A 25,538-nucleotide genomic window follows, 5' to 3' on the forward strand; every position below is an offset into this window, starting at 1 on the left:
TTAAGAAATCTTTCCTTCTTTTCTTTCTCTCCTTCTTTTTTTCCCTTTCTTTCTTTTATTCTTTCTCTCTCTATTTCTATCTCCTTCCTTCTTTCCTTCTCTCCTTTCTTTCTTTCTTGCTTGCTTGCATTCTTGTTTGCTTGCTTTCTTTTTTCTTTCTTGCTTTCCTTCTTTCTCTCATTGTCTTCTTTTTTTTCTCTATTCTTTCATTTTCTTCTTCTTCCTCCTCCTTTTGTTTTTCTTCCTCTTCTTCTTGTTCTCATTCTTCTTCTTGTTGTTGTTCTTCTTCCTCCTCCTCTTCTTGATCTTGTTCTTTCCCCCCCTCCTCCTCCAAATTGACTTTTTTTTAAATTTCCATTCACTCTGGATCTGCCATTTGAGGCCAAACCAAAAAAGTCTGATTCTTTGTCTATGTCAGCCTCTCAGACACTTGGAAAGAATTATTACAGCTCCTCTGAATCCTTTCTTCTCTGAGACACATGTAGTTTTTTCATTCATTCCTAATAGACTTAATGTCCCTCACCATCAGAAGGCAACATAGTATAGCTGGAAGCCAGAAAAAAACAAGCTTTGTCACAGATATTTGCTAGCTCTTTAACCTTGAATAAGTTATTTGATGTAAATGTAAAATTCCTCAAATGTAAAATGAAACATTTAGACAACCTTTAAAGTTCTTTCCAAGTATTGATTATCTTCCTGGATCCCCTCCTTTGGTCACATATTCATAACTCATTAAAAAGAAGTCTAGTGAGAATAGAATGAGTGGGACTTTCACTTCCTTATTCTTGTAAATGGTTCCTTTTTTAATGTAACCCATCCATTTGTTGGTATAGCTGTTGGTTTTGCTTGTCAGATCATATCATGTTAAGTTTGCAATCCACTAAAAACCCCAACTATTTCTCAGAACTGCTGTCCAACTGTACCTTCCTTGGCCTGGATTTGTGAAGTTCTTTTTTATCTACAGGACATAATGCACCCATCCTTATTAAGTGTCATCTTATTGGATTTATCCTAATTGCTCTTGTCTGCCAAGATTCCTTTTAGATCCTGATTCTGTCACCCAGGAAGTTCCCTCCTAGATCTGTGTAATCTGCAAGTTTGATGTCCATGTCATGCAATAGTTTTTCTGTTTTCTTATCAGAAACAGATAAGATGTTAAATAATCTAATTAAAGTCAATAGGGAGAAAGGCAAAGCAAGAACTCAACTGTATAGACTTATGAGACCATAAGAGTATAGATCTAGAACTAGAAGAGATTTCAGAGGGCATTTGGTGCAATTCGTTCATTTTAAACTGGGGGAAACGACTGTGCGAACTGAGTGTGAATCACAACATAGCATTTTCATCTTTTGTTGTTGTTATTTGATTGCTTGTTTTTTCTACTCATTTTTAATCTGATTTTTCTTGTGCAACATGATAAATGTAGAAATATGCTTAGAAGAAAAAAGAGATCAGAAGACCATAGATTTTAAACTAGAAGGGAGTTCAGAGACATTCTCATCCAGTCCTTTCATTTTATAAAGGACATAAAAGAGGCCCAGATAAGTTATATGTTTTGTCCAAGGTCACACAGAAAATGAGTATCAGAGGCGGGATTTAAACATAACTCCTCTGTTTGCAGCATCAAGTAGTCAATTCAGTTGGACATACTAAAACCACTGAACAACAGACTTGTTGCATTTTTTTGTATATGTTGGTATCAATAGGTGATATACTTAAAGTCATAATGACAGGTTCAAATTTTGACTTTGACATTTTCTAGGTATGTGACTCTTGTCAAGTTACTTTATCCTTTTGTGTCTTTCAATTTTCATCTGAAAAGAAGAAGTGGTCAATTTTTATGATCTTCAAAGTATCTTCCAGTTAAATCCAGAAAGTTAGAGAAACAGAGAGAGAGAGAAGAAGGAGAAGGAGAAAGAAGAGGAAGAGGAGAAAAAGGAGGAGAAGGAGGAGGAGGAGGAGGAGGAGGAGGAGGAGGAGGACGAGGAGGAGGAAGAGGAAGAAGAAGAGAAGGAGGAGGAGGAGGAGAGGAGGAGGAGGAGGAGGAGGAGGATTAAGAAGAGGAAAAGAGGAAAAGAAATGAGAGGAGAGGCGAGGACAAGAGAGAAATGGAGGAAGGAGGAAAGGGGAAAATAAGTAGAGACAGAAAAATAGGGAGAGATACATATTCAGAGAGAAAGTTTAGAAATTATTTCATTTTTTTTGTCTTTGTATTCCCAGTGCCTGACACATAGTTTTTGATTAGCAAATGCTTGTTCAACAATTAGATGGAAGATTATTGAAATGAAATGTGTCTATTCTTTAAGCAGACCACAAATTTCAAGTTCATAAGGTCATAAATATGGAAATGGAAAGGAAATTAGAATTCATTAAGCATAATTTCCCCTCCTAAAATATGACTGCCACAGAAACTAGTTAATTCTGATTTTTGTTAGAAATTTAGGTTAAAAGCAAAATGAGGCTGTTATTCAATTTTAGAATGAGGTATGGGATAATTGCCTATTGATTTAAATTATCCAGGCTCTTTGTTGTTCTTCCATTAGACAAATAAATAAGAATTATAGATCTCTGCAGAATGTCCAGGAAAGAACCCTATGGAGAACATAATTGGATCTTTCAAATGAGATATAAACATTCTGACATCCTTTTTAAAAAGATTACAAGATTAAAATCAACAAACGTTTACTGAACATCACTCTCAACATTTAAGCAGACTATTGAAAAATAGGAGAATTCCAAAACACAAGAAGTCTATAACTTATTTAGGGAGATAATTCAAAAAGAAAGGACAAGATAAATAAGGTTATAAGTGCTATTGGGTTTTGCTGGAAATTGGGGTGTGAGCTGGGATGGTTAGAAAAACCTTTGTAGATTATATGGAACTTCACCTTAACCTTGAAATTTAGCTAGGTTAAGTTTTTGATTTGAAAAAAGGTGAAGAAGGTGGGAATGATGCGAAAAAAAAAAGATATAGAAAAACATAAAATATGTTTTAGCACTAGAAATTAAGTCAAGATTGGAGAAAGATTAAACTTGAGGTATCATAGGAGATTAGACTGAAAATAGTAGGTTGAAAGGATGGGGATAGTTAGGACAGGAAGTCCTAAATCCAACTCAAATATGGCCTCAGATACTTCTTAGCTATGTGACTTTGGGCAAGTCATTTATCCCTGTTTGCCTCAGTTTCCAAAGCAAATAGTGAACCTTGTTTATTTTTTATTTATTTATTTATTTTTTTGCCAAGAAAACACCAAATGAGGTCACAAAGCTAAGACATGAAACAAATTAGGAACAACAACAATAACAATAATAGACTGTTGTGTGAATGGGGAAGGCCATTTAAATGAGAATAAGGAGTTTGGGCTTTATTTAGATAATAATTGTTGAGAGAAGCAAAATAGCAGTATGCATTGAGAACAGGCTTCAAATGTAATTAAAGACTTGGGTGCAAATCTCACTTCTGACACATACTGTGACCCTGAGAAGATCCCCTTAACTTCTCAGTGCCTTAGACAACTCTTTAAAATTAGAAGTTTCAAGAAAGAGACCAACCTGCATGAACTGAGGGATTTTGCTCACCCAAGAATTCCCTAGATTAATCAAATTATATGTCCAGGCCTATCCCTATAGGTATTTAGCAATTTAGGAAGGTATAGGGGAAAGAGACTTGAATTAAAAATCTCCATGTTCCAAAGAATTTATTGTTTCTTTCAAAACAGTTGTGATCCATTATGAAGAAGAGCATGTCAAAAACCAAATATGTAATAGCCACATTCACAGAAGAAAGAGTAGAAGAATCATTAAATTTTGTCATAAGATCATAGAGTTGGGGCTGAAAGGGAGTTTAAATACAATCTCATCCAACATTCTTTTTTACAGATAAGAAAACTCGGATCTAGAGAGAAATTCCTTGTCCAAGACCCTATTAGTATTATCACAGCTGAAAGTCAAGAGCCTGAGTCTTTTGGCTCTAATATCTCTTTATCTCACACCCCATTTTTCCTCTCCTAAATTCTTCCCAAAATTAAGGTGGTCAGCATGCGAAAATGAATCTGTGTTTCTTATCTTTCATTAAATGGCTGAATACCAGAGGAAACAAACTCACTTCCAAGACTATAAAAATGTCAGAAAGCTCTTCAACAAGCCATTATCCTTGGAAATATAAAGGCAAGACACATATAATGTATAATGAAGTTGACAGGTATTTTTACATCTTTGAAATTTTGTCATTATCCATGGCAACAGAAATGATGCAAAATGCAAGTTAATCTAATGGTTTCTAAACATTTTCCTTATTCGTTTTTTTTTTTTTTTTTTTTTTTTAAGGGAGAAAAAGAGATCTGTGTAGGTTAAGATCTCTCAGTTAGCATGCTGCTTATTTAATATGTATAGTCTAATTTTTAATTATCTGAAATGACTGAGAGGAAAAGGGAGCTGTCTAAGGTCATACTTCCAGAATGAGACAGAGGCAGGACTTAGATCCAGTACTTTCTGAATCCAAGACTGGGTTTGGTACCATATTTCCTGTTTCATGTGAAAAAAATGGGAAGTAATTATATTCATTATATGAGGGGGCAAGCAAAAATCTTGGAAGACTTTGACAGAGCAAAATTCTAAACTTGAATTATCAAGAGGTCAAAAAAATGACCTTCCCAAAGTGTGGAAGGTATTCTTATGGGTTAACAAATATGATATAGTGAAAGAGACAGATATACAAGAGAGATAGAAACAGATCCAAAGAAAGAGAGGCAAAGAAATAGTCCAAGACAAAGAGATGGAAGGAAAGAGAAAAATAAAAATACAGAGAGTTGGCAGAGAAAGTTGGAAGGACCAAAGCAGAAATAAGCAGAGACAGAGAGAAAGAGAGACAGAGACAAAGAGCAAGTTAGAAAGACCGAGAAATAAAAGAGACAGAGAAATTCAGAGGAAAAAAGATGAGATATATACAGAGAGAGACAGAGAGACAGAAACAGAGAGAGAGGAAAAGGAGGAAGAGCAGGAGTAATAAGAGGAGAAGAGAAGAAATGAGAAAACATGAAGAGAGGGAAAAAAGAGGAATGGAGGAAGGGGGAGGAAGGGAAAGAGACAGAAACAAAAATATAAACAGAGAAAAAATTTAGAGACAGAAATAGTAAGACACACAGAGACATAAAGATTCAGAGATAGAACTAGAGAGAGCAAAGGAATGAGAAAGAATGAAAGAGAGTAAGAGAAAATTTATTGGAGAAGGAAATAATTGAGTATTTTTATTTATTTATGCAGTAAAAGATTAAACCACAAAATATTCTTCATTTCATTTTGACTTTGAGGTCATCTTTGGGGCTAGTTCAATTGTATGTGTGTGGGGGGGATATTATTTACTTACATGAAGATCCCTCAGATTCTTGAAATCCCCATCTTTTATTTCAGTAATTTTGTTGTTTTGTAAATCCAGTAGGGTTGTGTCTGGAGGGAGATCTTTTGGCACTGATTCCAGACCTGTGAAAAAAAGATAAGTGATCAGTGGAAAAGACTTACCTAATTACAAATTGTGATTTAAAAAAAAATGTTTTTCATGTTACAATAATTTGCTTTCCCAGCAATTTCTCTTCTTCTTCAGGGATTTATTTGGAGAGTGGCTAAAAAAATATGTGCTTTATCTGTTCCCACTAAGGCTCAACATTCTTTTTCTTAACTTAATGATAAACAGCTAGATCTTTTGCCCCAAAAGTCTGATCTCCTGCAAGATGAACAAATCTATGTTTCCCTAGAGATTGCATACCAATCCCTGTACTCAGCAACACTTTTCCTCCTTCATTGTCTTTTTTTGTTTGTTTGTTTTAAATGATTTTCTTTAACAAAGCTGTCTGTAAGAGTTAAATGTCAAGATTTCTATTTCTTTCCTGGACAGTTCCATAAGAAAAATTTTAACAATATACACAGAATCAGTTTTAAAGATAAATAATTATTTTTCCTCTTTTTTTCCTGTGTTTTTCAAACACAGTTTTACCTCAAAGTAAAGGAAGTGAGCCATTCTATTTTTTGGGTTGTCTCACACACTTGACATTTTATCCAAGTTTTCTGGAAGAGAAATCTCTTCATTTTTGTTTCATGTGCCAAAGGAGCATTGGAAAGTTTCAACCTAAATCTCTCTTTGGGACCATTTTCTGAATAGTTATTATGGAACTAAAATGAAGTCATGGAAACAAAATGATGATACTAAGTTGTTGGATCATATTTATTGTTCTCATTTTTCTTTCTGGCCATTTGACTGGAGGGTAGGAAGGCTTGTGTATGGATTTTAGCCATGGATTATCAAAAGGTCTACAAAGGTCAGAAGGATTCATAATCAATCTACAGGATCAATAGGAATAAACCACATTTGGAATGACTGCATGGTGACATAAAGAAATTATTTTAAAAGAGAAGGAGCTATTAACCTCTCTTCCCTAGTTTTCTTTTAAATTTCTATTACCATATTTTTAGTCTAACACAAACCTGAAATACTAACATCAACTCCATTCAACAATTAATTTCAATTATATGTAAAATGAAAAACAGCATGGTGGGATGAATAGAAGAACTAGTCTTGTAGTCAGGAAGATATAATTTCACATGTACTTCTGATAAATACTATCTTCATGACCGTGGACAAATCACAAATTAATCCTTCATGCAACTTTCTAAGACAATCAAAAAACAATGAATTGAAAATTTGCATCATCATAGAACCAAAGCTCAATGAGGTCAGAGACTGTATCCCTAGCAGTCAGCCCATAGTGAATACTTAATAAGTGTTTAATAGATGTAGCACCCTGCACACTGATAAAATCACAGTCCACTTTTCAAAGAACAAAGAAATGCCTTATCTCCTTTATCTTAAATGAATTTCATCATTCATTCATTCATTCATTCATTCATTCATTCATTCATACTTGCATGTATTCAGCTCTGAATTCACTCATTCATTCAATAAATGTATTTTGAAGAGAAGGGATGGGGAATCTCATTATAATAATAGCATTTCTTTCTCTTTCTTTCAACAAGAACTTATTATGTGCTAAAGGTATCATTTTAGTCCTTTAGTCTTAGACTAATTTAAAACATTTAATTTGAATGTACTTTAAGTGTTTAATAAAAGTGGTCACTCAATGGTAACTGGTTATTACTATACATCAAAAGACTGTGGAAATTATCTCTCTAACCCTATATAACCAAGATTGCTTTCTAAGAAAAAGGCTTAAGTTAAAGAACATTTCCCTCCCCTGCCCCAACCCTATGATGACTGACTTCTCAGTTTTTTCTAGGCTTTGTTTACATTTCTTTACTAATCTCATCATTTCACTCAAGGTCACTCTTTATCCCCAGTCAATAGCCAACTGCCTTTCTTATTTTGGAAATATATTAAAAAAGAAAAAGTGTAGGAGGAGCTAGAAACAGGATAATTTTCCCTTAGGCTGAGTTACAGAAATTATCCATAGGGAAATAATGAGTGAAACATTTTCAACAACTGGTAGAAAACCAGCAAAGTAGTCACTCTTGCAAGAATAAATTCAACTGAGGTTTGAGATGGCATGGTTGCCATTTTAGGAAATGATAATTTACTAATTGCATGCCATTTGGGAAGGGGAAATTTCTGCCAAATTTCTGTTAATTAGATACTTGAACAGAAAGCACAAAGAGATAGTAATAAGCCTCTGCTTGAGAGAGGGAATTTAAGCAAATGTTTTCATGTCTTTTTTTTTTCTCATAGTGTATTTTCAATATCTTCATTTTTACTACTTCCCCACCCTGCCCATATGTTTGACTCAACTTTGGGTCCTGACCAAACTGAAAAAATAAAATTCCAGGTGGGACATGAAGTGAGAAGGATGTCAAAACATAGTACATCTGGCTATGTGACAAGGATGATTATGGTAATATCCCTGAACTTGCTTTTAGCAGAAAACTGCTTGGGGTGAAATTCATGCAGTTCTGTATCTCAAAGTTTAGGGAAAAAATCGCCTATTCAGTGTGAAACCATAGAACAGACTGCATTTAGAACTTAGATGAGGGAGTTATATTCAGATAGTAAAACCATTAACCCTAGCTTAACCCCTCTTTACTTTGGTAAGCCTCATGGTAAATCTAGGGTACTGACTGGTACTTTATCAAGATGAATACTGACAGAGACCTTGTCTTCTTTAGCAGTCCTGGAAGCAGTTATCTCTGAAGTTTTGTTGGCAAGAATTCCTTGTGATATATCATATAATCCTAGGACTAGTAAAGACATTGAAAGATTTTATCACTCATCCATCTAGTATGGTAGAAGGAGTACCTTTATACTATAAACATGAAAGGGACCTTAGAAACCATCTAACACATATCCTCATTGGATAGATCAGCAAAATGGGACCCAAATTGCTGAAGTTTTTTTTTTTTTTTACTCATACAATTGATTAGGATACATAGACACAAATTTGCAACTGTTTTATTCAAACATCTTCAGTGGCTCCCTATTGCTTATAGCCAGTTTGCTATTGATTGCGGACAAAGAGTGACCTTGAGTGAAATGATCAGAGTAGTAAAGATATGTAAAGAAAGCCCAGAAACAACTGAGAAGTCAGTCATGGCAGAGGGGAAAATAAATAAAAAGCAATAAAATATATTTTATTTAAGCCCCTTCCTTGTCTGGTTTCAAGATATTTTCCTACCTAGGTTTATTTCCCACCACTCCCCCTATTATAATCAACAAGCATTTCTAAGACCTACAGTGTTCCAAAAATGGTGTTAGATACTGGGGATACTAAGACAGAAAAAAAATCACCCTGCTTTCAAGGAGGTTATAGTCTGTAAAGGGATTTAATATGTACATTATATGTACCTATGCATACATAGGTACCTATGCATATTACCTATGCACATACACACTAATATAAATATATATGTATACTTATACAGTGTGTGTATGTATATCATTTATGCATACATATATGTTTCTGTTTTTGAAAGCATCTGTGTATGTGTATATGTAAAATGTGTGTGTTGTTCTCTCATGAATAACTCTTCATGACTCTTTTCATGATTCCCAATATTCAGAGACAGAATATTTCATGGGCTTTTCTTGGCAAAGATTGTTTGTAGTTTGCCATTTCCTTCTCCAGCTCATTTTGCAGATGAAAAAACTGAGACAAACAGAGCAAAGAGAAGTGACTTACTCAGGGTCACACAGCTAGTATCTTAAGGCTGCATTTGAACTCAGGTCTTCTTACCTCCTAGTGTTCTATCCACCATGTTATCTAGTTGAGATACGTGTGTGTGTATGAGTGGGTGGGTGTATATATTTGTATTTCTATATGCACAAATGTATATATACATACTTTAAAAAGATATTTTGGGGGGCACTGGATAAGGAACATGCAAAAGCTAGATCTTAAACAGAGATTTTTATTTAATTTATTTTATTTTTTTGCTGAGGCAATTGGGATTAAGTGACTTGGCCAGGGTCCCACAGCTAGGAAGTGTTAAGTGTCTGAGGTCAGATTTGAACTCGGGTCCTCTTGATTTCAGGACTGGTGCTCTATCCACTGCACCACCTAGCTACCCTTTTAAGCAGAGATTTGAAGGGAATCGGTGTTTCTGGGTGGCCAGTTTCTTCCAATCCTCTCCTGCATCTCTTAGTTTGTTCTTCATACCTAGATCTGCTTCCCACACATTTGCATCTGCTAGGTTAAAATAACAAACATTCTGTGCTTACTAATCTGCTTCTACCCCTATGGCATCTCTCATATATGAGAGATCTATTCTCCCTTAGCCACCCCCCAGGTTCTCATCATCTCTGGTCCAGATTAGAACTAAAGCCTCCTAACTTCTCTGCTTTTCTCACTTCTCTCTCCCACTTCAGTCCATCCTCCAGGTAGACTCCTTCCCTTTAGGGAACATCTGTGTTGCTCTCCTTGTCCACCTATCTCTGTGCCTCTTTATTACTCTCAGGAGAAAATATACCGTACTATTTAGCTTTTAAAATCCACCATAACCTCTCTCCCAACTATCTCTGTATCATTATAATTATATATACCCTCTACTCCTAACTTTTACCTCATAGATTATCTATGTTTCTTTAAGATGAAACTTTGTTACCATTTTCTGAGGAAGCCTTTCACAAACTTTCCTTAATGAAATGGTATTGCCCTTTCTCTCAAATCTTCTTGTTAATTGCTTGCTACTGATTTATATTCATTATCTTAATTTTTCTTCTGAATATACTTTTGGATGCACCTTTTGTCTTCCCAGGAAACTATAAGGTCTTTGAGAAGAAGAATTGCTTGGTTCATTATACAAGGATCCTCAGTGGCTAGCAGGGTAACTGACATAAAGGTGATATTTAATAAATATTTAATGATTGGTGGATAAGTGCAAGACACAGAGATCTCCATATCTAAGAGCTTTGTAAATATCTCATCATCATTCAGACATCAAGTGAACAACCATACTTAAGATTTTGTCTTAAGAAAGTTATTTTGAAGCTATGATGGGAAAAGCTAGGGGGAAAAAATGACTGAAACATAGGAGATCAATTATGAATCCATTTCAACAATGCCTGGCTACAGTAGACACTTAATAATTAAAACTGAAGAAATCAATTATGAATCCATTTCAATAATACCTGGCTACAGTAGGTACTTAATAGTTATTTATTGGATTGGATTGAAAGAAAGAACTAGGTTTAAGGATATATGGAGTGAGGAAATGGGGGTGAGTGCAAGAGGGTTGGTTTGTTTTTAGGTAGAATTGACAAGACTTAACTGATTATTATGGGGATGAAGGAAGGAAAAGGAAAAATCAAGACTAAGACTTTAAAATTGGGTAAGTGAAAGACTGTTGATGTCATTCAGAAAGATGTGGAAGTTTGGAGTAGAACTTGGTTTAAAGGAAAAGAAAATTAGTTTGATTTTGGATATGCTGAGGTTGAAAACAGAGAGACAAAAACAGGGAGAGGGAAAAAAGGGAAGAACAGAAAGGACAGAATGTAGAGGAAGGGAAATAGAAAGAAGAAAATAAACACTGAAATGGTAAAATTTCAAAGAAACATGAAGAAAGGACACAAAAGAGAAGCATGTTTTGCTTGGCTTCTTATTCATTGATTTTCTTGTTCCCAACCAAATATTGCCATGTAAGATTTTTCTCCTTATTTTATAAATGTATTAAGATATTGTGTAAATTAATAAGTTTATGGGTTTCTTAGTGGGTGAATTCTCTTGGATGATTCAGAAGAGGTTACAGATAGGCATCTAACAGGTTGGGAAATCACAGGGAGAGGAAAAGGGATGTAATTGATCACTATCTGCATCGTTTGAGGAGAAATCCACATTAATAAGATCAAAGATTCTTTGAAGTCTCAAATTATTAAGTTCATATTAAAATTAAGAAGAAAAAAGGAGAACTAGAACAAAAGTAAGTCCCAGACCAAAGTTCATTTCACTGTTCCTAAATGGTTTCCCACTTAAATTATGGAGAAGAGTCAATGTGGAGGAGTGGAAAACTCTTAATATTTAGAGAGGGTTGGGTTCATATCTAGTCTCTGCTATATTCTATTTGTGTGGTCTTAGATGAATCACTTCATTTCTCTTGTTCCAAATATAAAACGAGAGGGGGTTGTACTAGACGACCTTTAAATTCCCAACTCTAAACCCATGATTTGTGTAGATCAGTATTATGCTTATTTTTTCTGAAAATGTGAACATTATTATCCCCACTGTTACTGTTTGAACTATACCCATTGTTTGAATTGCTTTATTCTCCTTCCCTGTTTTCATTGGCTCATATCCTGATCATCCATCAAAGTTCATTTAAATTCCTTCTCTCTCTAAAAAGTCTCCCAGGATCATCACTATCCCAAGTGACCCTCTTTCTTCTGAACATCTCCTAAACTTATCAGTTTTAGAATGAAATATATACTAGTATATATACAACATATTGCATATATACTAATGAGGCAATCTGGATAGAGATATATACACACATATGTGTTGTGTATATATGTATATATCTAAATATATATGTATGTATAAGTATATGTATGGACATATGTATATTTACTTATTTGTTTGTTTGTTTATTTAAAGAGAGAGCGAGAAGAGTAGAATTCTAGTATCCCTTTACTGCAATGGTATATTTTGTTACACTCATCCTTTCTCATTCAGTGATGGATGACATTTTACTTTAATCTTCTCTTTTAACTAATAGAGAAACTGTCCTGGAAGATTGATTATTTACTCGGTGATTAATGATTCAATTATGGAGAAAACTTTGTTTAGTTGGAATTTCAAATTACGTACATTCACTTTCTAAATAGTTAATTTTCTGTGTAATCTATTTTTTTTTACAATTTGAAAAAGTTATTAAAGAAATACAAACTTTAAAAAAATCTGCTAGTAACTATAAATCCTTAAGACGTTTATATTGAAGGTAATGAATTTTATAGTTATTCTTAAAATGTGACTGGAAAGTAGTTTTGTCCATTAAATTAGATAGCAATTAAAAAAGCCTACAATTTTCTTGAAGAGAATTTCAAAAACAACACAGGAATATAATCTAATGACCTCAAAATTATTCTAAGTGGATTGTTTTGTGTGACAAGTAAAATGAATTTAAAATAAATGTATATGCAAATTTAATTGCTTATTAAGTTGGTTTTTTAATGACTAACTTATATATACAAACATATATATAATTCTACAATTATTTATTTTTAAACCTGCAAATGTGTGTTTATTTATATCTGTGTGTAAAACATAGATAGATGATAGATAGTGTGTGTGTGTGTGTGTGTGTGTGTGTGTGTGCATTTTTCTAAAGCAACCTGAGGTTTTTTATGCATCTGCAGTTCTTTTTAAAAAAAGATCTATTTTTTTAAATCTGTCACCAAAAAAAGTATTTTCCAAAAGGAAGAATAATAACTACTTTTCCTCATGGCTGCCCCAATGATAAATAGCTTTGTTTTTCTAGCAACTGTATGAAATCTGGTGAACATCAGGATGGAGAAAAGTAAGATCATCCCAAAATTTCATACATTTTTCAATGGTATGTTTTCAAACTCCAAGATTTATATAAGGGCTTTGTTCCCAATTTTATTTTGTTAAATTGCATCTGGGATTTCAACTAAGAATATTATGTTGATACTTCTTGAGTTTATATTGTTATGTGTTTATATGTTATTCAACATGCAAAGAATTGCCTTTATGGTCAAGTGCAGGGATAATCAAAGTCCATTTAGCACCTTGGATTGACACATATTTTGGAGAAATTCAAAGTCCTTGCACTATAATTCCTTTGAATTTCTCAAAATAATGCATACCATGTATCTCATTGATCCAAAACCTTGTTTATTTGAGATTGTTTATTCTTGTATTTTCTCCATATTACTGAGTAAATTGTTTATTCTTGTATTTTCTTCATATTACTGAGTAACTATGGAGATGAGCTGTTTTTTCCTTTCAAAATTCAAAGTGAGAAAATTAGCTTAAAATTATTTGAACAGTTCATCCAATATTGATCAAGAACTGGTTGTCTTTTACTTCTGTATCTCCAGGACCTGAAAAAATATGTGGCAAACAATAGGCACTAATAAATGCTTTTTGATTGACATACCACTGACCTAATGAAACTTGATATACCGTATTAGGCACATTTTTGTTTCTGTTTTTGTTGACCTATAAATTTTCCAAAGTTCTTGTTTCTTTCAATCTGGAAAAGGTTAGGAAAGGTGAGTTTCCAAAATCTTTCTTTATGTGAACTCCAAAGATATCTGTGAATGTTTGGATTAATAAATGGTAATTAAATAAGTAAGGCTAAACTTACAAATGGAATCTTGTCTCATATCACTCAAAATTTTATTAAGCACCTACTACTAGGAATTTTGCTGAGTGCAGGGATATAAAAAGGGGAGGAAAAAAGTCCTTGACTTGAAGGATTTTACACTGTCATAGTATAGATCCTCATAAATGCAATACTTCCTCCAGTGGTAGAGATTGCAACCCCCTCCACCTTCTTTTTATATACAATTTTTGTCCACAACTTTATAAGAATCCTGCATAAAGGATATAAGTTTGCAATATAGCTATCAAGCTATCCACTACACTATCTCATTCTAACAAACATTTATAAACACCTATGTAGTAAACATTGGGGTAAATACAAAAATGAAACAGTAGCGATTCTCAAAGAGGTTATAACTTCCAAGGAAGAAATGGTCTGTTCAAAAATTTCTAGATTAAGAATATGTAAGTAATAAATTTGTACATGTAAAAGCTTAGTATGATGGAGCGGCACTAAGAACAGAAGAAATCATGAAACATATATAAGAAGTAATGCTTGAGTGGAATCTTGAACAGACTGTTCTCAACCTCAATTTCTTCATCTGTAAAATGGAGATAATAGCATCTCCCTTACAGGGCTGTTGTGGGGATCAAATGAAATAATATATGTAAAGCAACATGTAAACATTAAGGCACTGTAGAAATATTGAGTATTATTACTGAATAAGTTACAAAATATAAATAATTTAATGATGCTTAACTTTAATTGTCTTTTCTACAGTCAGAGAAAAAGTGGTGTCCCTAAAATTCATGAAGTATAAGCTCATCATCTCTTCCCTTGGTCTCATTCTTCCTCATCTCTTCTAAATTCCCCAAGACTCTAAATGTATAATATTATGGTCACTTTCTCTAAGATAATGTTTTTTCTTCATCATTGGTTCTTTCTTATCTGCCCTTAAACATACTCAGGTCTCCCCAATCTCAACATAAAAAGGGATGTGCTGGTAAATGATTAACAATTAGCTCTGCAAATATGTGTGTGTATGTATATATATATATATATATATATATTATCTACATGTATATATGATAGTTTTAAGTTCAATCTGTATTTATATCTTATACATCACTTTTAGGAGTCTAGACTATCAACAAAATAATAGCAATCAGCTCTCAAGAGCACTAGGAGCTAGTTCCAGCCCTTCCTTGCCATAATCCAATAAAATCATGACTTTGACTCTTCTGCCCCTCCAATTGCCATCCTATATGTCTTCTTCCTTTCCTTACTAAATTTCTTAGGAAAAGTTATATTTGATGCTTCTACTTTTTTTTAACTCAACACTTTATGGTAAGAACTTATTCATGGCAATGACCTCCAGATTGCTAACTCTATTAGCCACTTCTCAATCTTTAATCTTTTTTACCTCTGAATTTTTTGACATTATTAATTACTTCCTTGTACTGGAAACTCCCCTTGGTTTCAAAGATAACATATTCTTGATATTCTGCCTACCTTCTTAATGACTTCTCCATCTCCTGTCCATAGATCTCTCAACTTTCCTTTCAATACTCTCTCCATTACTAATCTCATTGGTTAATTTATCTTCAACTCTCATCTAGAATAATAACTCTCTAAATAACATTGCTATTCAATATTTCTCCTCTGTACTTCAGACATGCATTTATACTTATCTTCAAAATCCCCAATTAGTCATATCACTAATACCTCAAATTCAATGTATTCAAATCTAGGCTTCTTACCTTTTCTCTTAAATCTACTCTTCCTTTTACTTCAGTGTCTATATTCAGTCTCTTATCAGTTTCTATCAATTTCGCTCTCCAACATTTTTTTAACCTTTCCCTTCCTTTCTTTTCCCACTGCCATTGTTCTAATACAGATTTTTATTTTCACTTTCCTTGAAAATTGTAATTCTTTCTTAACACATCATAGGAAGGAATTTAGATTGGGAAGTTTCTTTAAAGATTATTTGATCCAATCCCCTCATTATATATCTGAATATGTGCCTCCTAAATTCATTCATTCTCTGTCTCTATCTCCCTCTCTCTCTCCTTCCTTCTCTCCTTCCTTCCCTGCCTCTCTCTCCTTCTCTCTCTGTCTCTATCTTTGTCTCTGTATCTCTCCAAAAGTTTTATTTATTACCAATTTCTTCTCTATATGTCCAACTTCTCTGTTTGCCATTGCCAGGTTCCCTTAAAATCTAGAGTCTCCTTCTCCTTCTAGCTGTATTTTAATTATTGTTTTATTCATTCTATGGGATAAAGGGATGGTTACTAGATCTGTATTTTCACTGGTATTGTAAAACACCTATTTGAGAAGAGACTTTCTGCCAATGCAGGTCTCTAAGACTTAAAATCTTAAGAGAATTATGAGAGTTTAGCTAATCTAGCCATTGTGTGTCAGAGCTGGGACTTAAACTACAATCTTATTATTTTTAAGGCTTCCTCTCTATCATTGCCCCAGCAATGACCTGACAGTTTAAAATCCCAGAGTTATGTGGAGGAATCACAACTTGATCTCATTTATCATTCAGGACTTTTAAGATTCCATCTGGAAGAATTGAATTTAATTCAGCCCATATTTATTAAGCACTTAACTTTGGGCTAAGTACTGAGGCAGTTACAAAGTTTAGCCAGGATGCATTCCTACCCTAATAGAACTGAGCCATGAAAACATTTTAAAAGAACTTTAATAAAAAGAAGGAAACATGTCACATCCTGCTAACACACCATGCAAATGGTTCATAGTGAAAATAAAGGCATTTCTTATGTCTCTTGGAAATCTCATTCATTTATTGATGCAGGCTTTGATGTACTTTCTCTAAAGTCCATCCTGAGATATTATCATTATAAAATAAATTACTGAAGATTAGACCTAGAAACCTCTGGCACAGTTCTCAAAGTGGCCTTTCTAAGCATTATATCAGTCTTTTTAGATACATTTTTGGGGGGAAGAAGGAAAAAGATGGAATCTAGACCTAGAAGTTCCTCTGACTGGGACCTCTCTCTATCCATGTTATTTTGAAATCTTTCTGTAATTCAGAGTTTTGAGGAATTGGTTAGGTCATTAAAGTTAAAAGACTTGTCCATTCTCTTTCTCTCTCTCTCTCTTTCTTTCTCTCTCTCTCTTCTCTCTCTCTCTCTCTTCTCTCTCTCTCTCTTTATATATATATAATATATAATATGTAAATATATAATATGTACATATGTAAATATGTAAATAAATATGTAAAATATGAGATTCATTGATATGTGAAACTCCTCTCTTAGGAAAATCCTCCAGTCAATGTGGATTGACTATTTTATAACTTATAGTTTTCTTCCCTCAGAGGTTAATTTTCTCACCATGATTCCTGATCACTTCTAAGATATATTTACTAATACTTAGACGTTTGAGAGTTAATTGGACGTTCTAAGAAATTCAGCGACTTATCTAGAAACACAAGACAGAATTTATTAGAGGTTAAAACTGAAGGCAGTTCATCCTTACCCTGAGATAAGGTCCCCTACCCAATCCTTTGTACTGCCTATCTATTGAAGCAAAATTGCAGTGGCATCTTCTCCTTCCCTATTGTTGCAGGAATATGATACTGAATTTGTTTTCAGCCACCTAAACTATTAATATGTGCTTAAGTTTAAAATATAATCTTTTTATTTATAGTTTAGACTATATTTCAAAAGTCAGTACTTTTGACACACATGAGATTTAAAATGTCCATATATTATAATCATGCTGCCAGAACAGCTCCTTTTGAAATACATATAATGAACATAATATTCTCCAGTTTCATTATATTATGCCTCAGCCTATGATAAGCTCACGTCTCTGTTATACTGTCTTGTCTTTCTATTTTGCTCTTTCCTATTCATAATTACATCTTTTTTTTCAAATCTCTCTTTTCTATTTATATTCTATTCATTTTTGGTGATCTATTTATTTCCTCAAATTCAGTTTTGTTCTATACATGGCTTAATATTGTAATTTTCTTTCTTTTCCAATGTCTTTTTTAGGTTTCATTTCTCCTAGAAGTCAATTTATTTCGAAAATCTTTTCAATTCCTGATGGATCTTCTCATCCCAACCAAGAGATGCATTTAATGGCTCAACTGAAGCAACATATGGAATACTATGGGTAGATAATTAATTATCTTTATTACCAAAAACAAATAATTCAAAGCTAGTAATAGTAAGTCAATTATATCTTCTTCATAAGATTAGGGACAGGAATTGGACTTGTCATTTCATTGATACAAAGAACTCCTGAGTTAGGAAATCTCCTCTAATAATGCAAATTCAGGGTATTTTCTTTAACTTATGTTCAAATATTAAAATAGTGAGAAGTGATTAGTCTGGAATTATAGAAAAAATATGTCAGAACATGACATGAACCTTGGTCTTCCAGGATCAAGGGTGGGACTCTTATCATTTTATCACACTGCCTCTCTATCATTTGTTCGTAGGAAAACTGTTTTCTTATTTTCTCTGGATATATAGATAAATGAAAGAGGTACATAGATAAATAAACAGATAAATAGACAGACAAATAGGTAGGTAGGTAGGTAGGTAGATAGATAGATAGTCTCTGTGTCCTATATGGTATAGATTACATCTTCATATTTTCATACTGTCTCTTCAAACAATATTTTTTGTTGGAAAGGGAATAATTTTAAAGATTTCTTAAGAATATACAAAAAAGGCACCATATAGAATGGCTTTTCTTTGGGGAAATATATGAATATATTAGCCAAAAATATAATAAAAATAAAAAATAAAATATATATGAGGGAGTTAATGGAGAAGGCTCCTATCTTCTTAAAAATGTGATTGTGCTTGTGATATTTGTAATTTAATATCTAAGGAGAGGTAGTCTGGTAACATGACTGATGTTTATGAGGTTTGCTATTTTAATAAGTATTATTCATTTAGACAACCATTATAGAATAAATAAAGTCAAATTATGAGGTCTTGGTGAAGATTGTTGATCAGACTTCAATTTTAGAAATTCAATATGATTTCTTAAGAATAGCTAGTCATCATGGGGCAGCTAGATAGTGCAATGGATAGAGTACCAGCCCTGAAGTCAGGGGCCCCTGGGTTCAAATCCAATGTCAGACAATTAACACTGTGAGGAGTCCCTGGGCAAGTCATTTAATCCTAATTGCCTTCTAAGCCAAAACAAATAGCTAGTCATTTCTTGAATGGCTATTGTCATGACTATTGACATGGTCAATAGACCATGTGACAGAAAGCTAATTTTAGAATCAAGAAAAGTTGGGTACAAATCTCATCTGACATACAGTGTAGTTGTGGAGGTTTTAATCTTTTAGTGTCTAAGACGATTCTTAAATTGAGAGAACTTGCCTATCTGCAATGGAAGGGAAAGTTTCCAGAGTTCCCTATTCTGATGAAATCTTTGGCATGGTTTAAAACTAAAAAATGCTATCTCTAGCTATGGGGGAAAAGAGGAAGAGAGAGAGAGAGAGAGAGAGAGAGAGAGAGAGAGAGAGAGAGAAGAGAGAGAGAGAGAGAGAGAGAAGAGAGAGAGAGAGAGAGAGAGAGAGAGAGGGAGAGAGGGAGAGACAGAGAGAGAGACAGAGACAGAAAGACAGAGACAGAGAGACAGAAACAGAGAGAGACAGAGAGACAGAGACAGAGAGAGATGAGAGACAGAGAGAGACAGAGACAGAGAGACAGAGAGACAGAGACAGACAGACAGACAGACAGACACAGAGAGAGGTGGGGGGGGAAAGAGGGGAAGAGAGAGAAAGAGAGAGAGAGGGAGAGAGGGAGAGAGAGAGAGAGAGACAGAAAGAGTGGCAGACAGGGGCAGCGACACAGGGAATCTTTTCAATTTCTATTTCCAAGTAAGAAACAGAGTAATAAAGCAGATAGAGGCAAATAAACTTGGGTTCAAGCTCCACCTCTAACATGTCAATTAACAAGCATTTATTAATTTTCTCCTATGCCAAGCACTACGCTAATGATCTTGGGACCACACATTGCAAGTGATTATTATTGAGGGGTCATCCCCTCCTCCATGAGATTCTCCCATCAAACTGTCTCCCTTTCTTATACCCAAAGCAAAATAAATTTAAAAACTTTTTTTTTCTTTTAATCAGACTTCTGGAGAACAGATGAAATGTGGGAAAATAACTCATCTTTATAAACATAGTCGTGGCTTTCCCAAATCCTTGAACTGTATGCCATCCTACATTTTTATTATGTGTTTCTGTGAATGACTCGGTGTTTTTAATGATGTGGAATTGGAAGGCCATCCCAAAATGCTTTTATCAGGCACTGAGTTTTAAAAATATGTGTCATGTAAATAGTCAGACTCAGTTCAGGGCATTTCCCCCCTGAAGTTCACAAATGACTGGCCAGATATCTTGACGCCAGTATATGGGGTCATGGAAATAGTTCATGTCTTAATACCTTTTATTTTGAGCCTTAGGAGAAAATAGGCCATTAGTTTTGAGGAAAAATTGAGAATACTGTTGGAATATTGAACATTTATTACCAGAGTTCACTCTAAAGTTATTAACATTCAGAACGAGTCATGGAGATTCAAATGCAAGGATCACTAGTGGCAATGAGCTTTAGAAGGAGAAGACATTAATTTAAAGCTGGTTTTGCCACTCCTTTTTGGGTCTGAATTTTCTTTTTTGTAAAATTGAAAGACTTGGACTAGCAGGTCTCTAAAATACACCACAACTTTACACATATGATCCTATGACTGGGTTTGACTGACATACCTATGTCACCTCGGGAAAAAGTCACAACTTTGTTGTCTCTTTTTTTCAGTAAAACAAATATTTTCTTATGTATTAGTGATATCATTGTAGATTACAAGATAAAATTATATGACTGTTATAGGGAATTACATTCTGTTAATCCTGGAACTGGCCATTGAAGCATCAACATTCCTTTTCCCTATGAATCATGGTCACTATTCTACTGAGACCTTTCCTTTCTCCCACATTTCCTTATTTTCTAGAATACTGTTGACCAAAACAAGAGATATTTGATTTCCAATGAAAACTTCTATTGAAGTGGCAGGTAAAACATCTTTATTGATAAATCCTGCAGTCAGTACCCTAAAAGCCTATTGACAAAGTGGCTATGATTAATGGACACCCCTCAATCAATTATAGAGTTTTCCCTACTTCCGTTGTTAAACAATCATGAAATTGTACAATCTCATTCTATTTTTTATTGCTTTCCCAAATATATAAAAGTAGCATCCAAGGGGAGGGGTTCCTGATCAGGAGAAAGATCTTGAACCCAATTGATTATGGATCCTCAGACTCCCTAAAAACTTGATCAATCATGAAAAAATGCCTATTGACTTGTCTTACTTTATTTCAGTCTTAGTTTTTTCATCTTTAAAAAGGCAATTACAATAGCAACTACCTCATAGGATCATTGTGAACAAATAAATATCTTTTCATATTTATAGATTTATAAACCTTAAAACACTATATAAAAATTAGGTATAAATATGAGGTATTTATGCACCTCAACCTAAGCCCTTCATATTACAAATGAGGAAACTGAGGTCAGATGAGCATCAGAATCGGGATTTGAATCAATCATGATAAAGTGGATAATGTCCTAGGCTTGGAATCAAGGAGATTCACTGCCCTGAGTTCAAATCTGACCTCAAACTCTTACTAGCTAACTGTGTGACACTGAGCAAGTCACTGTTTGCCAGAGTTTCTTTAAATGTAAAATGATCTGGAGAAAAAAAATGACAAACCAATATTATATCTTTCTCAAGAAAATCTCAAATGAGGTCATGAGGAGACAGACATGACTGGAATAACCAAACAAATTACGGTTCCAGAGCTCACCCAATTATCATCACCTCACATCTGTTTCTTTCTAGGTCATAATCTATTTGACTAATGTTGAATTTCTATAATGGGATACTGAAAGCTTAAGATAGTGTTTAAAATAGAAGTATTTTGGATAAACTTACCCAAATCAGAGCATTGAACAACTCGCAGATGGCACTGGCAACGAAAGGGGCAGACCGGACCTAGTGGTTCTAGGTCATATCTGCGGTCAAAACTACTGTCGGTGGGACCTACCCCAGAGGCCTCATCCTCCAACATAAAGTCAAATAATCCTGTTTGAAATGGTTTGGCCCAGCAAACTGGTACAAGAAGGAGGAAGATGATAGTAGATTTCATGATTTATTTCATCGATTTTTCAGGCACAGAGAACCTAGGGACAAATTGAAAGGGTTAGAACAAAACAATATGACAGCATTACAGAATGGTTTTATCTGCAAAATTACAATGTAGATGCCAAATATCAAATAGCAAGAAAAATGTCTATTTTGTATTAGCTAATAGAATATTAAAATTTTTGTTCCTGGATCAATGAAAATTTATTAAATTCCTCATGTAGCAGGCATGGAACTATGGACTGTGGCTATAAATGTAATAGATTTAAATTTTATTTGCAAAAAAATTACATTTAAAACAAAAGGGAAATTAAAAGCATATTTTCATAGCATGTAATTAGAAGGGGGCAAGGAATGGAAATATGATATAAGATCATATAGCTTCCATATCTCCTGACCCAGAGGTCCCATTACAAGACAAAGGGGACTGAAAGAAGTTTCATGCATACCAAAATAAGTAGTAACAATTTTTGCTAGCAAAATATAATCTAGTCATGGATTACTCCATGGGGATCTCTCTTACCCCATTAGCATATATGCTGGCAGGTCTAAGATTCTCAGAGGAAGGAATATCTCTCAGTCCTAATCCTCATGTTGGGTGATATTTTTCTACTGCTTGCCACTGTAGTAACTAAGGCTCCACTGACATGTTCACGATTTATACATCAGTCATCATGATACCATTAACTCAAACATAAAAGACATATTAAATAATAAGACAAAAATAATGTCATATTTATTCAATAGAAGAGCAAAGAAAGGCTAATTATATAATTTATTCAATTGAATAACAGGACATAAATATTATTAATTATTGTATTCTATAAAATTAGGTCATACTCTTTCATCAATGCAGATAGTACTCTATAGAAGCTTAGCAGAGAAGTACATAAATAAAGAAACCCATGAATCTGGGACAGGCTGTAATGCCTTTAGTTCCTTCAGGAACAATTTTCCCTATTTAAAGTCATTTCTGTAATAGCTGTTCCCTTTCTGGTCCTTACCAGTTTCTTACTAAGCAAAGTCATTCTTCTGTTCACAAGATAACAAATCAGTAACAAACTCTATCCTCTCACTGTTATCCTTAACAAGATAATAAGAAAACCAAAGTTATACTCTTTCAGTGACATAATCCTCCCATCTAATAATCATAGATGACTCTGCTTTGGTCAATCAGCTCCAATTCTCTTTTCACAGAAAAGCTCAGCTCACAACAAAATAAATGAAAAGTCTCTCCCTTTTCAACAAGAGAGGTTAGTAGAAGGCAAAAAAGGTGTCTGCAAAAAGTTTCGCTTCTCTTAACTCTGGGATAGCAATAAACCCCAATGGATCTTCTTAGGACAAGAATATTCAATTCTCTTTCAATAAGTTTGCAGTAGCTGCTCAAGTATTTCTCCTGTCAAACAAAGTGACAATTTTTTTTCAACCATTGGAAGAGTTATTTGCTTCATCTGGAAATTTTCAATATCTTTTGTAGTCCTAAAATCAGCTTACTCCCCTAATCCGATAGTTTTCTTCTTGTTGTTCTTCTCCTTGTTCTTTCTTCCTTCTTCTATTTCTTTATCTTCTTCTTTATTCCTTCTCCTTTTTCTTCCTCCTTCTTCTATTTCTTTGTCTTCTATTTCTTCTTCTTTTCCTCCTCCTCCTCCTCCTTCTTCCTTCTTCTTTGTCTTTTTCTATTTCTATTTCTTTGTCTTTTTCTATTTCTTCTTCTTTTACTCCTCTTCCTCCTTCTTTCTTCTTTTTCTCTTCTTCTTCATCATCATCATCATCATCATCATCATCATCATTTCTTCTTCTGTTTCTTCATCATCTTCTTCCTCTTCCTCTGCTTTTCTCTTTTCTTCCTTCATTTTTAAATTTCTAAAAAATTCTCCTTAATTGTCTTATGCAAAAGAAATTCATATAAAGAGTAGACAATGGATTGTTTTTTTTTCATCTTATAATCTCCTTTTCATTTGGATAAATAAAGGATTTTACCAGGCAGAAAAGTTTTAATATACTTGCCATTCTGCTGGTATTATTAGCAGTCCTTTTGATTTTTAATAATAATTATAGCTTTTCTGCTTCAACTTGAACTTATTAAGAAAAACAAATACTTCTATGCAGGTCTCACAAAGGTTTGAGAACTGATTTGGGATAAATGACTTCTCTTCAATAAGAGGTTCCAAAAGTTTTATTAACTTTAGAAAAATAAAATTATACTAGCTAGCTGTTAATTGCAAAATTCCTATAAAATAAAATGTTTAAACTAGTCAACACTTGATAATAGACTACTCGAAAATTAAATAAAACCCAGCATCTTGCAACATTTATTTATTTTTTTCTTGAAATACAATTTATCTTCAAATGGCATAATGCTGCTGCAGGATTAATGGATATTTAACAACATTCTACAACTTGGAATATATATTCTCTATTACTATTAAGGATTGAGGTTTGTGCCTAAAAATCCAATAAAAACACTTTTCCAGCTTTCCTTTGACTCATGTTTGCATTCAAAGTTCCTACTCAACTCTAATCTTTTTATTGGGAATGCTTAAAAGTCTTCTACTCCACTAAGATTTATGACTTTTGGGGGCTTATTTCATTTTTCTCCTGTAGGATTGTGTTCAGATTTCAAGCTACTTTATTTATGGTTGTTATCCAAAATCTGTTGCTTTTTGGGATATTTAATTCCAAACTCTCTTTTCAATATTATAAAAGCTTCCAGCTCTTGTGCAATCCTAATTATTGTGTCTACTTGGTGGGAGAGAGAGAGAAAGAGAAAGAGAGAAAGAGAGAGAGAGAAAGGAGAGGGGGAGGGGAAGGGAAAGAAGGAGGGAGGGAGGGAGTAATAGTACTACATGCTAGTAATAGCATGATCTATCTTTGCATTATACTCAGAATCCATAATCAGCACTTATGATTGTATGATTGCATAGTTGACTCTGTTTCATCTCATTTTAAGACATCTTTGTCCCTGCACTGATCTCCACTTCCTAATGTTTGTCCCCAAACTCTGAATCTTAAAGAGTCACTCCACTTGACCTTTAGGGTTCTCGATGACATCTCAAAATGAAATGCCAGGGACTCTGGATCCCAAAGGGCTGAGATAGCTTAATCAGAGTGCTGCTGTTAGCAAAGACACACCATGCTGGTTGCTGGTGCCCAGCTTATTGCATCGTCCTGGTTACTCTGGAGCTTTCTTGGGATTGCCTGAGTCCTATCTATGTTTCTGCCCCATTTCTGGAAACACTAGAAAATATTAAGGGGTTCTTTGATTGTACCTGTTGGGAGTAGGCTACTGAATGATTTTTTTCCTTATTCTTTACTATCCCATGATAAAAGAAATCACTGACTAAAGTGTCTCATTGAATCCTTTGACTGTTATTTGCTTTAAGGAGGTTTTTTTTTTTTTTAATTTGCTGATGTGTGGCCTTTATCTGCTCAGTTCTATTCAAGTTGCCAGGTTGGCCAGAAATCCTTCTGCAAAGTTCTTAATAACTTTTAATGCTTCAAATCAGAAACTGCTAATAGTCAGTTACTCAGCTTTATTACATAAAAGAAAGATCAAG

At 33.9% G+C, this 25,538-nt stretch overlaps 1 protein-coding gene across 2 annotated transcripts in view; it reads right to left on the reverse strand.

The window, feature by feature from the left end:
- DCN (decorin) overlaps positions 1-25,538 on the reverse strand; it is a 50,326-nt gene that overhangs the window by 19,396 nt on the left and 5,392 nt on the right. For both annotated transcript variants that reach the window (XM_051962807.1, XM_051962808.1), the window contains exons 2-3: positions 21,772-22,019; positions 5,366-5,478 (exon numbers count right to left, since the gene is read on the reverse strand). In XM_051962807.1, coding sequence (XP_051818767.1) covers positions 5,366-5,478; positions 21,772-21,985 — 327 coding nt within the window. In that variant the 5' untranslated portion in view covers positions 21,986-22,019. The remainder of the gene's footprint in view (positions 1-5,365; positions 5,479-21,771; positions 22,020-25,538) is intronic.

Source organism: Antechinus flavipes, chromosome 5 (genome assembly GCF_016432865.1).
Source record: "Antechinus flavipes isolate AdamAnt ecotype Samford, QLD, Australia chromosome 5, AdamAnt_v2, whole genome shotgun sequence".
In the NCBI taxonomy this organism is placed as follows: Eukaryota; Metazoa; Chordata; class Mammalia; order Dasyuromorphia; family Dasyuridae; genus Antechinus; species Antechinus flavipes.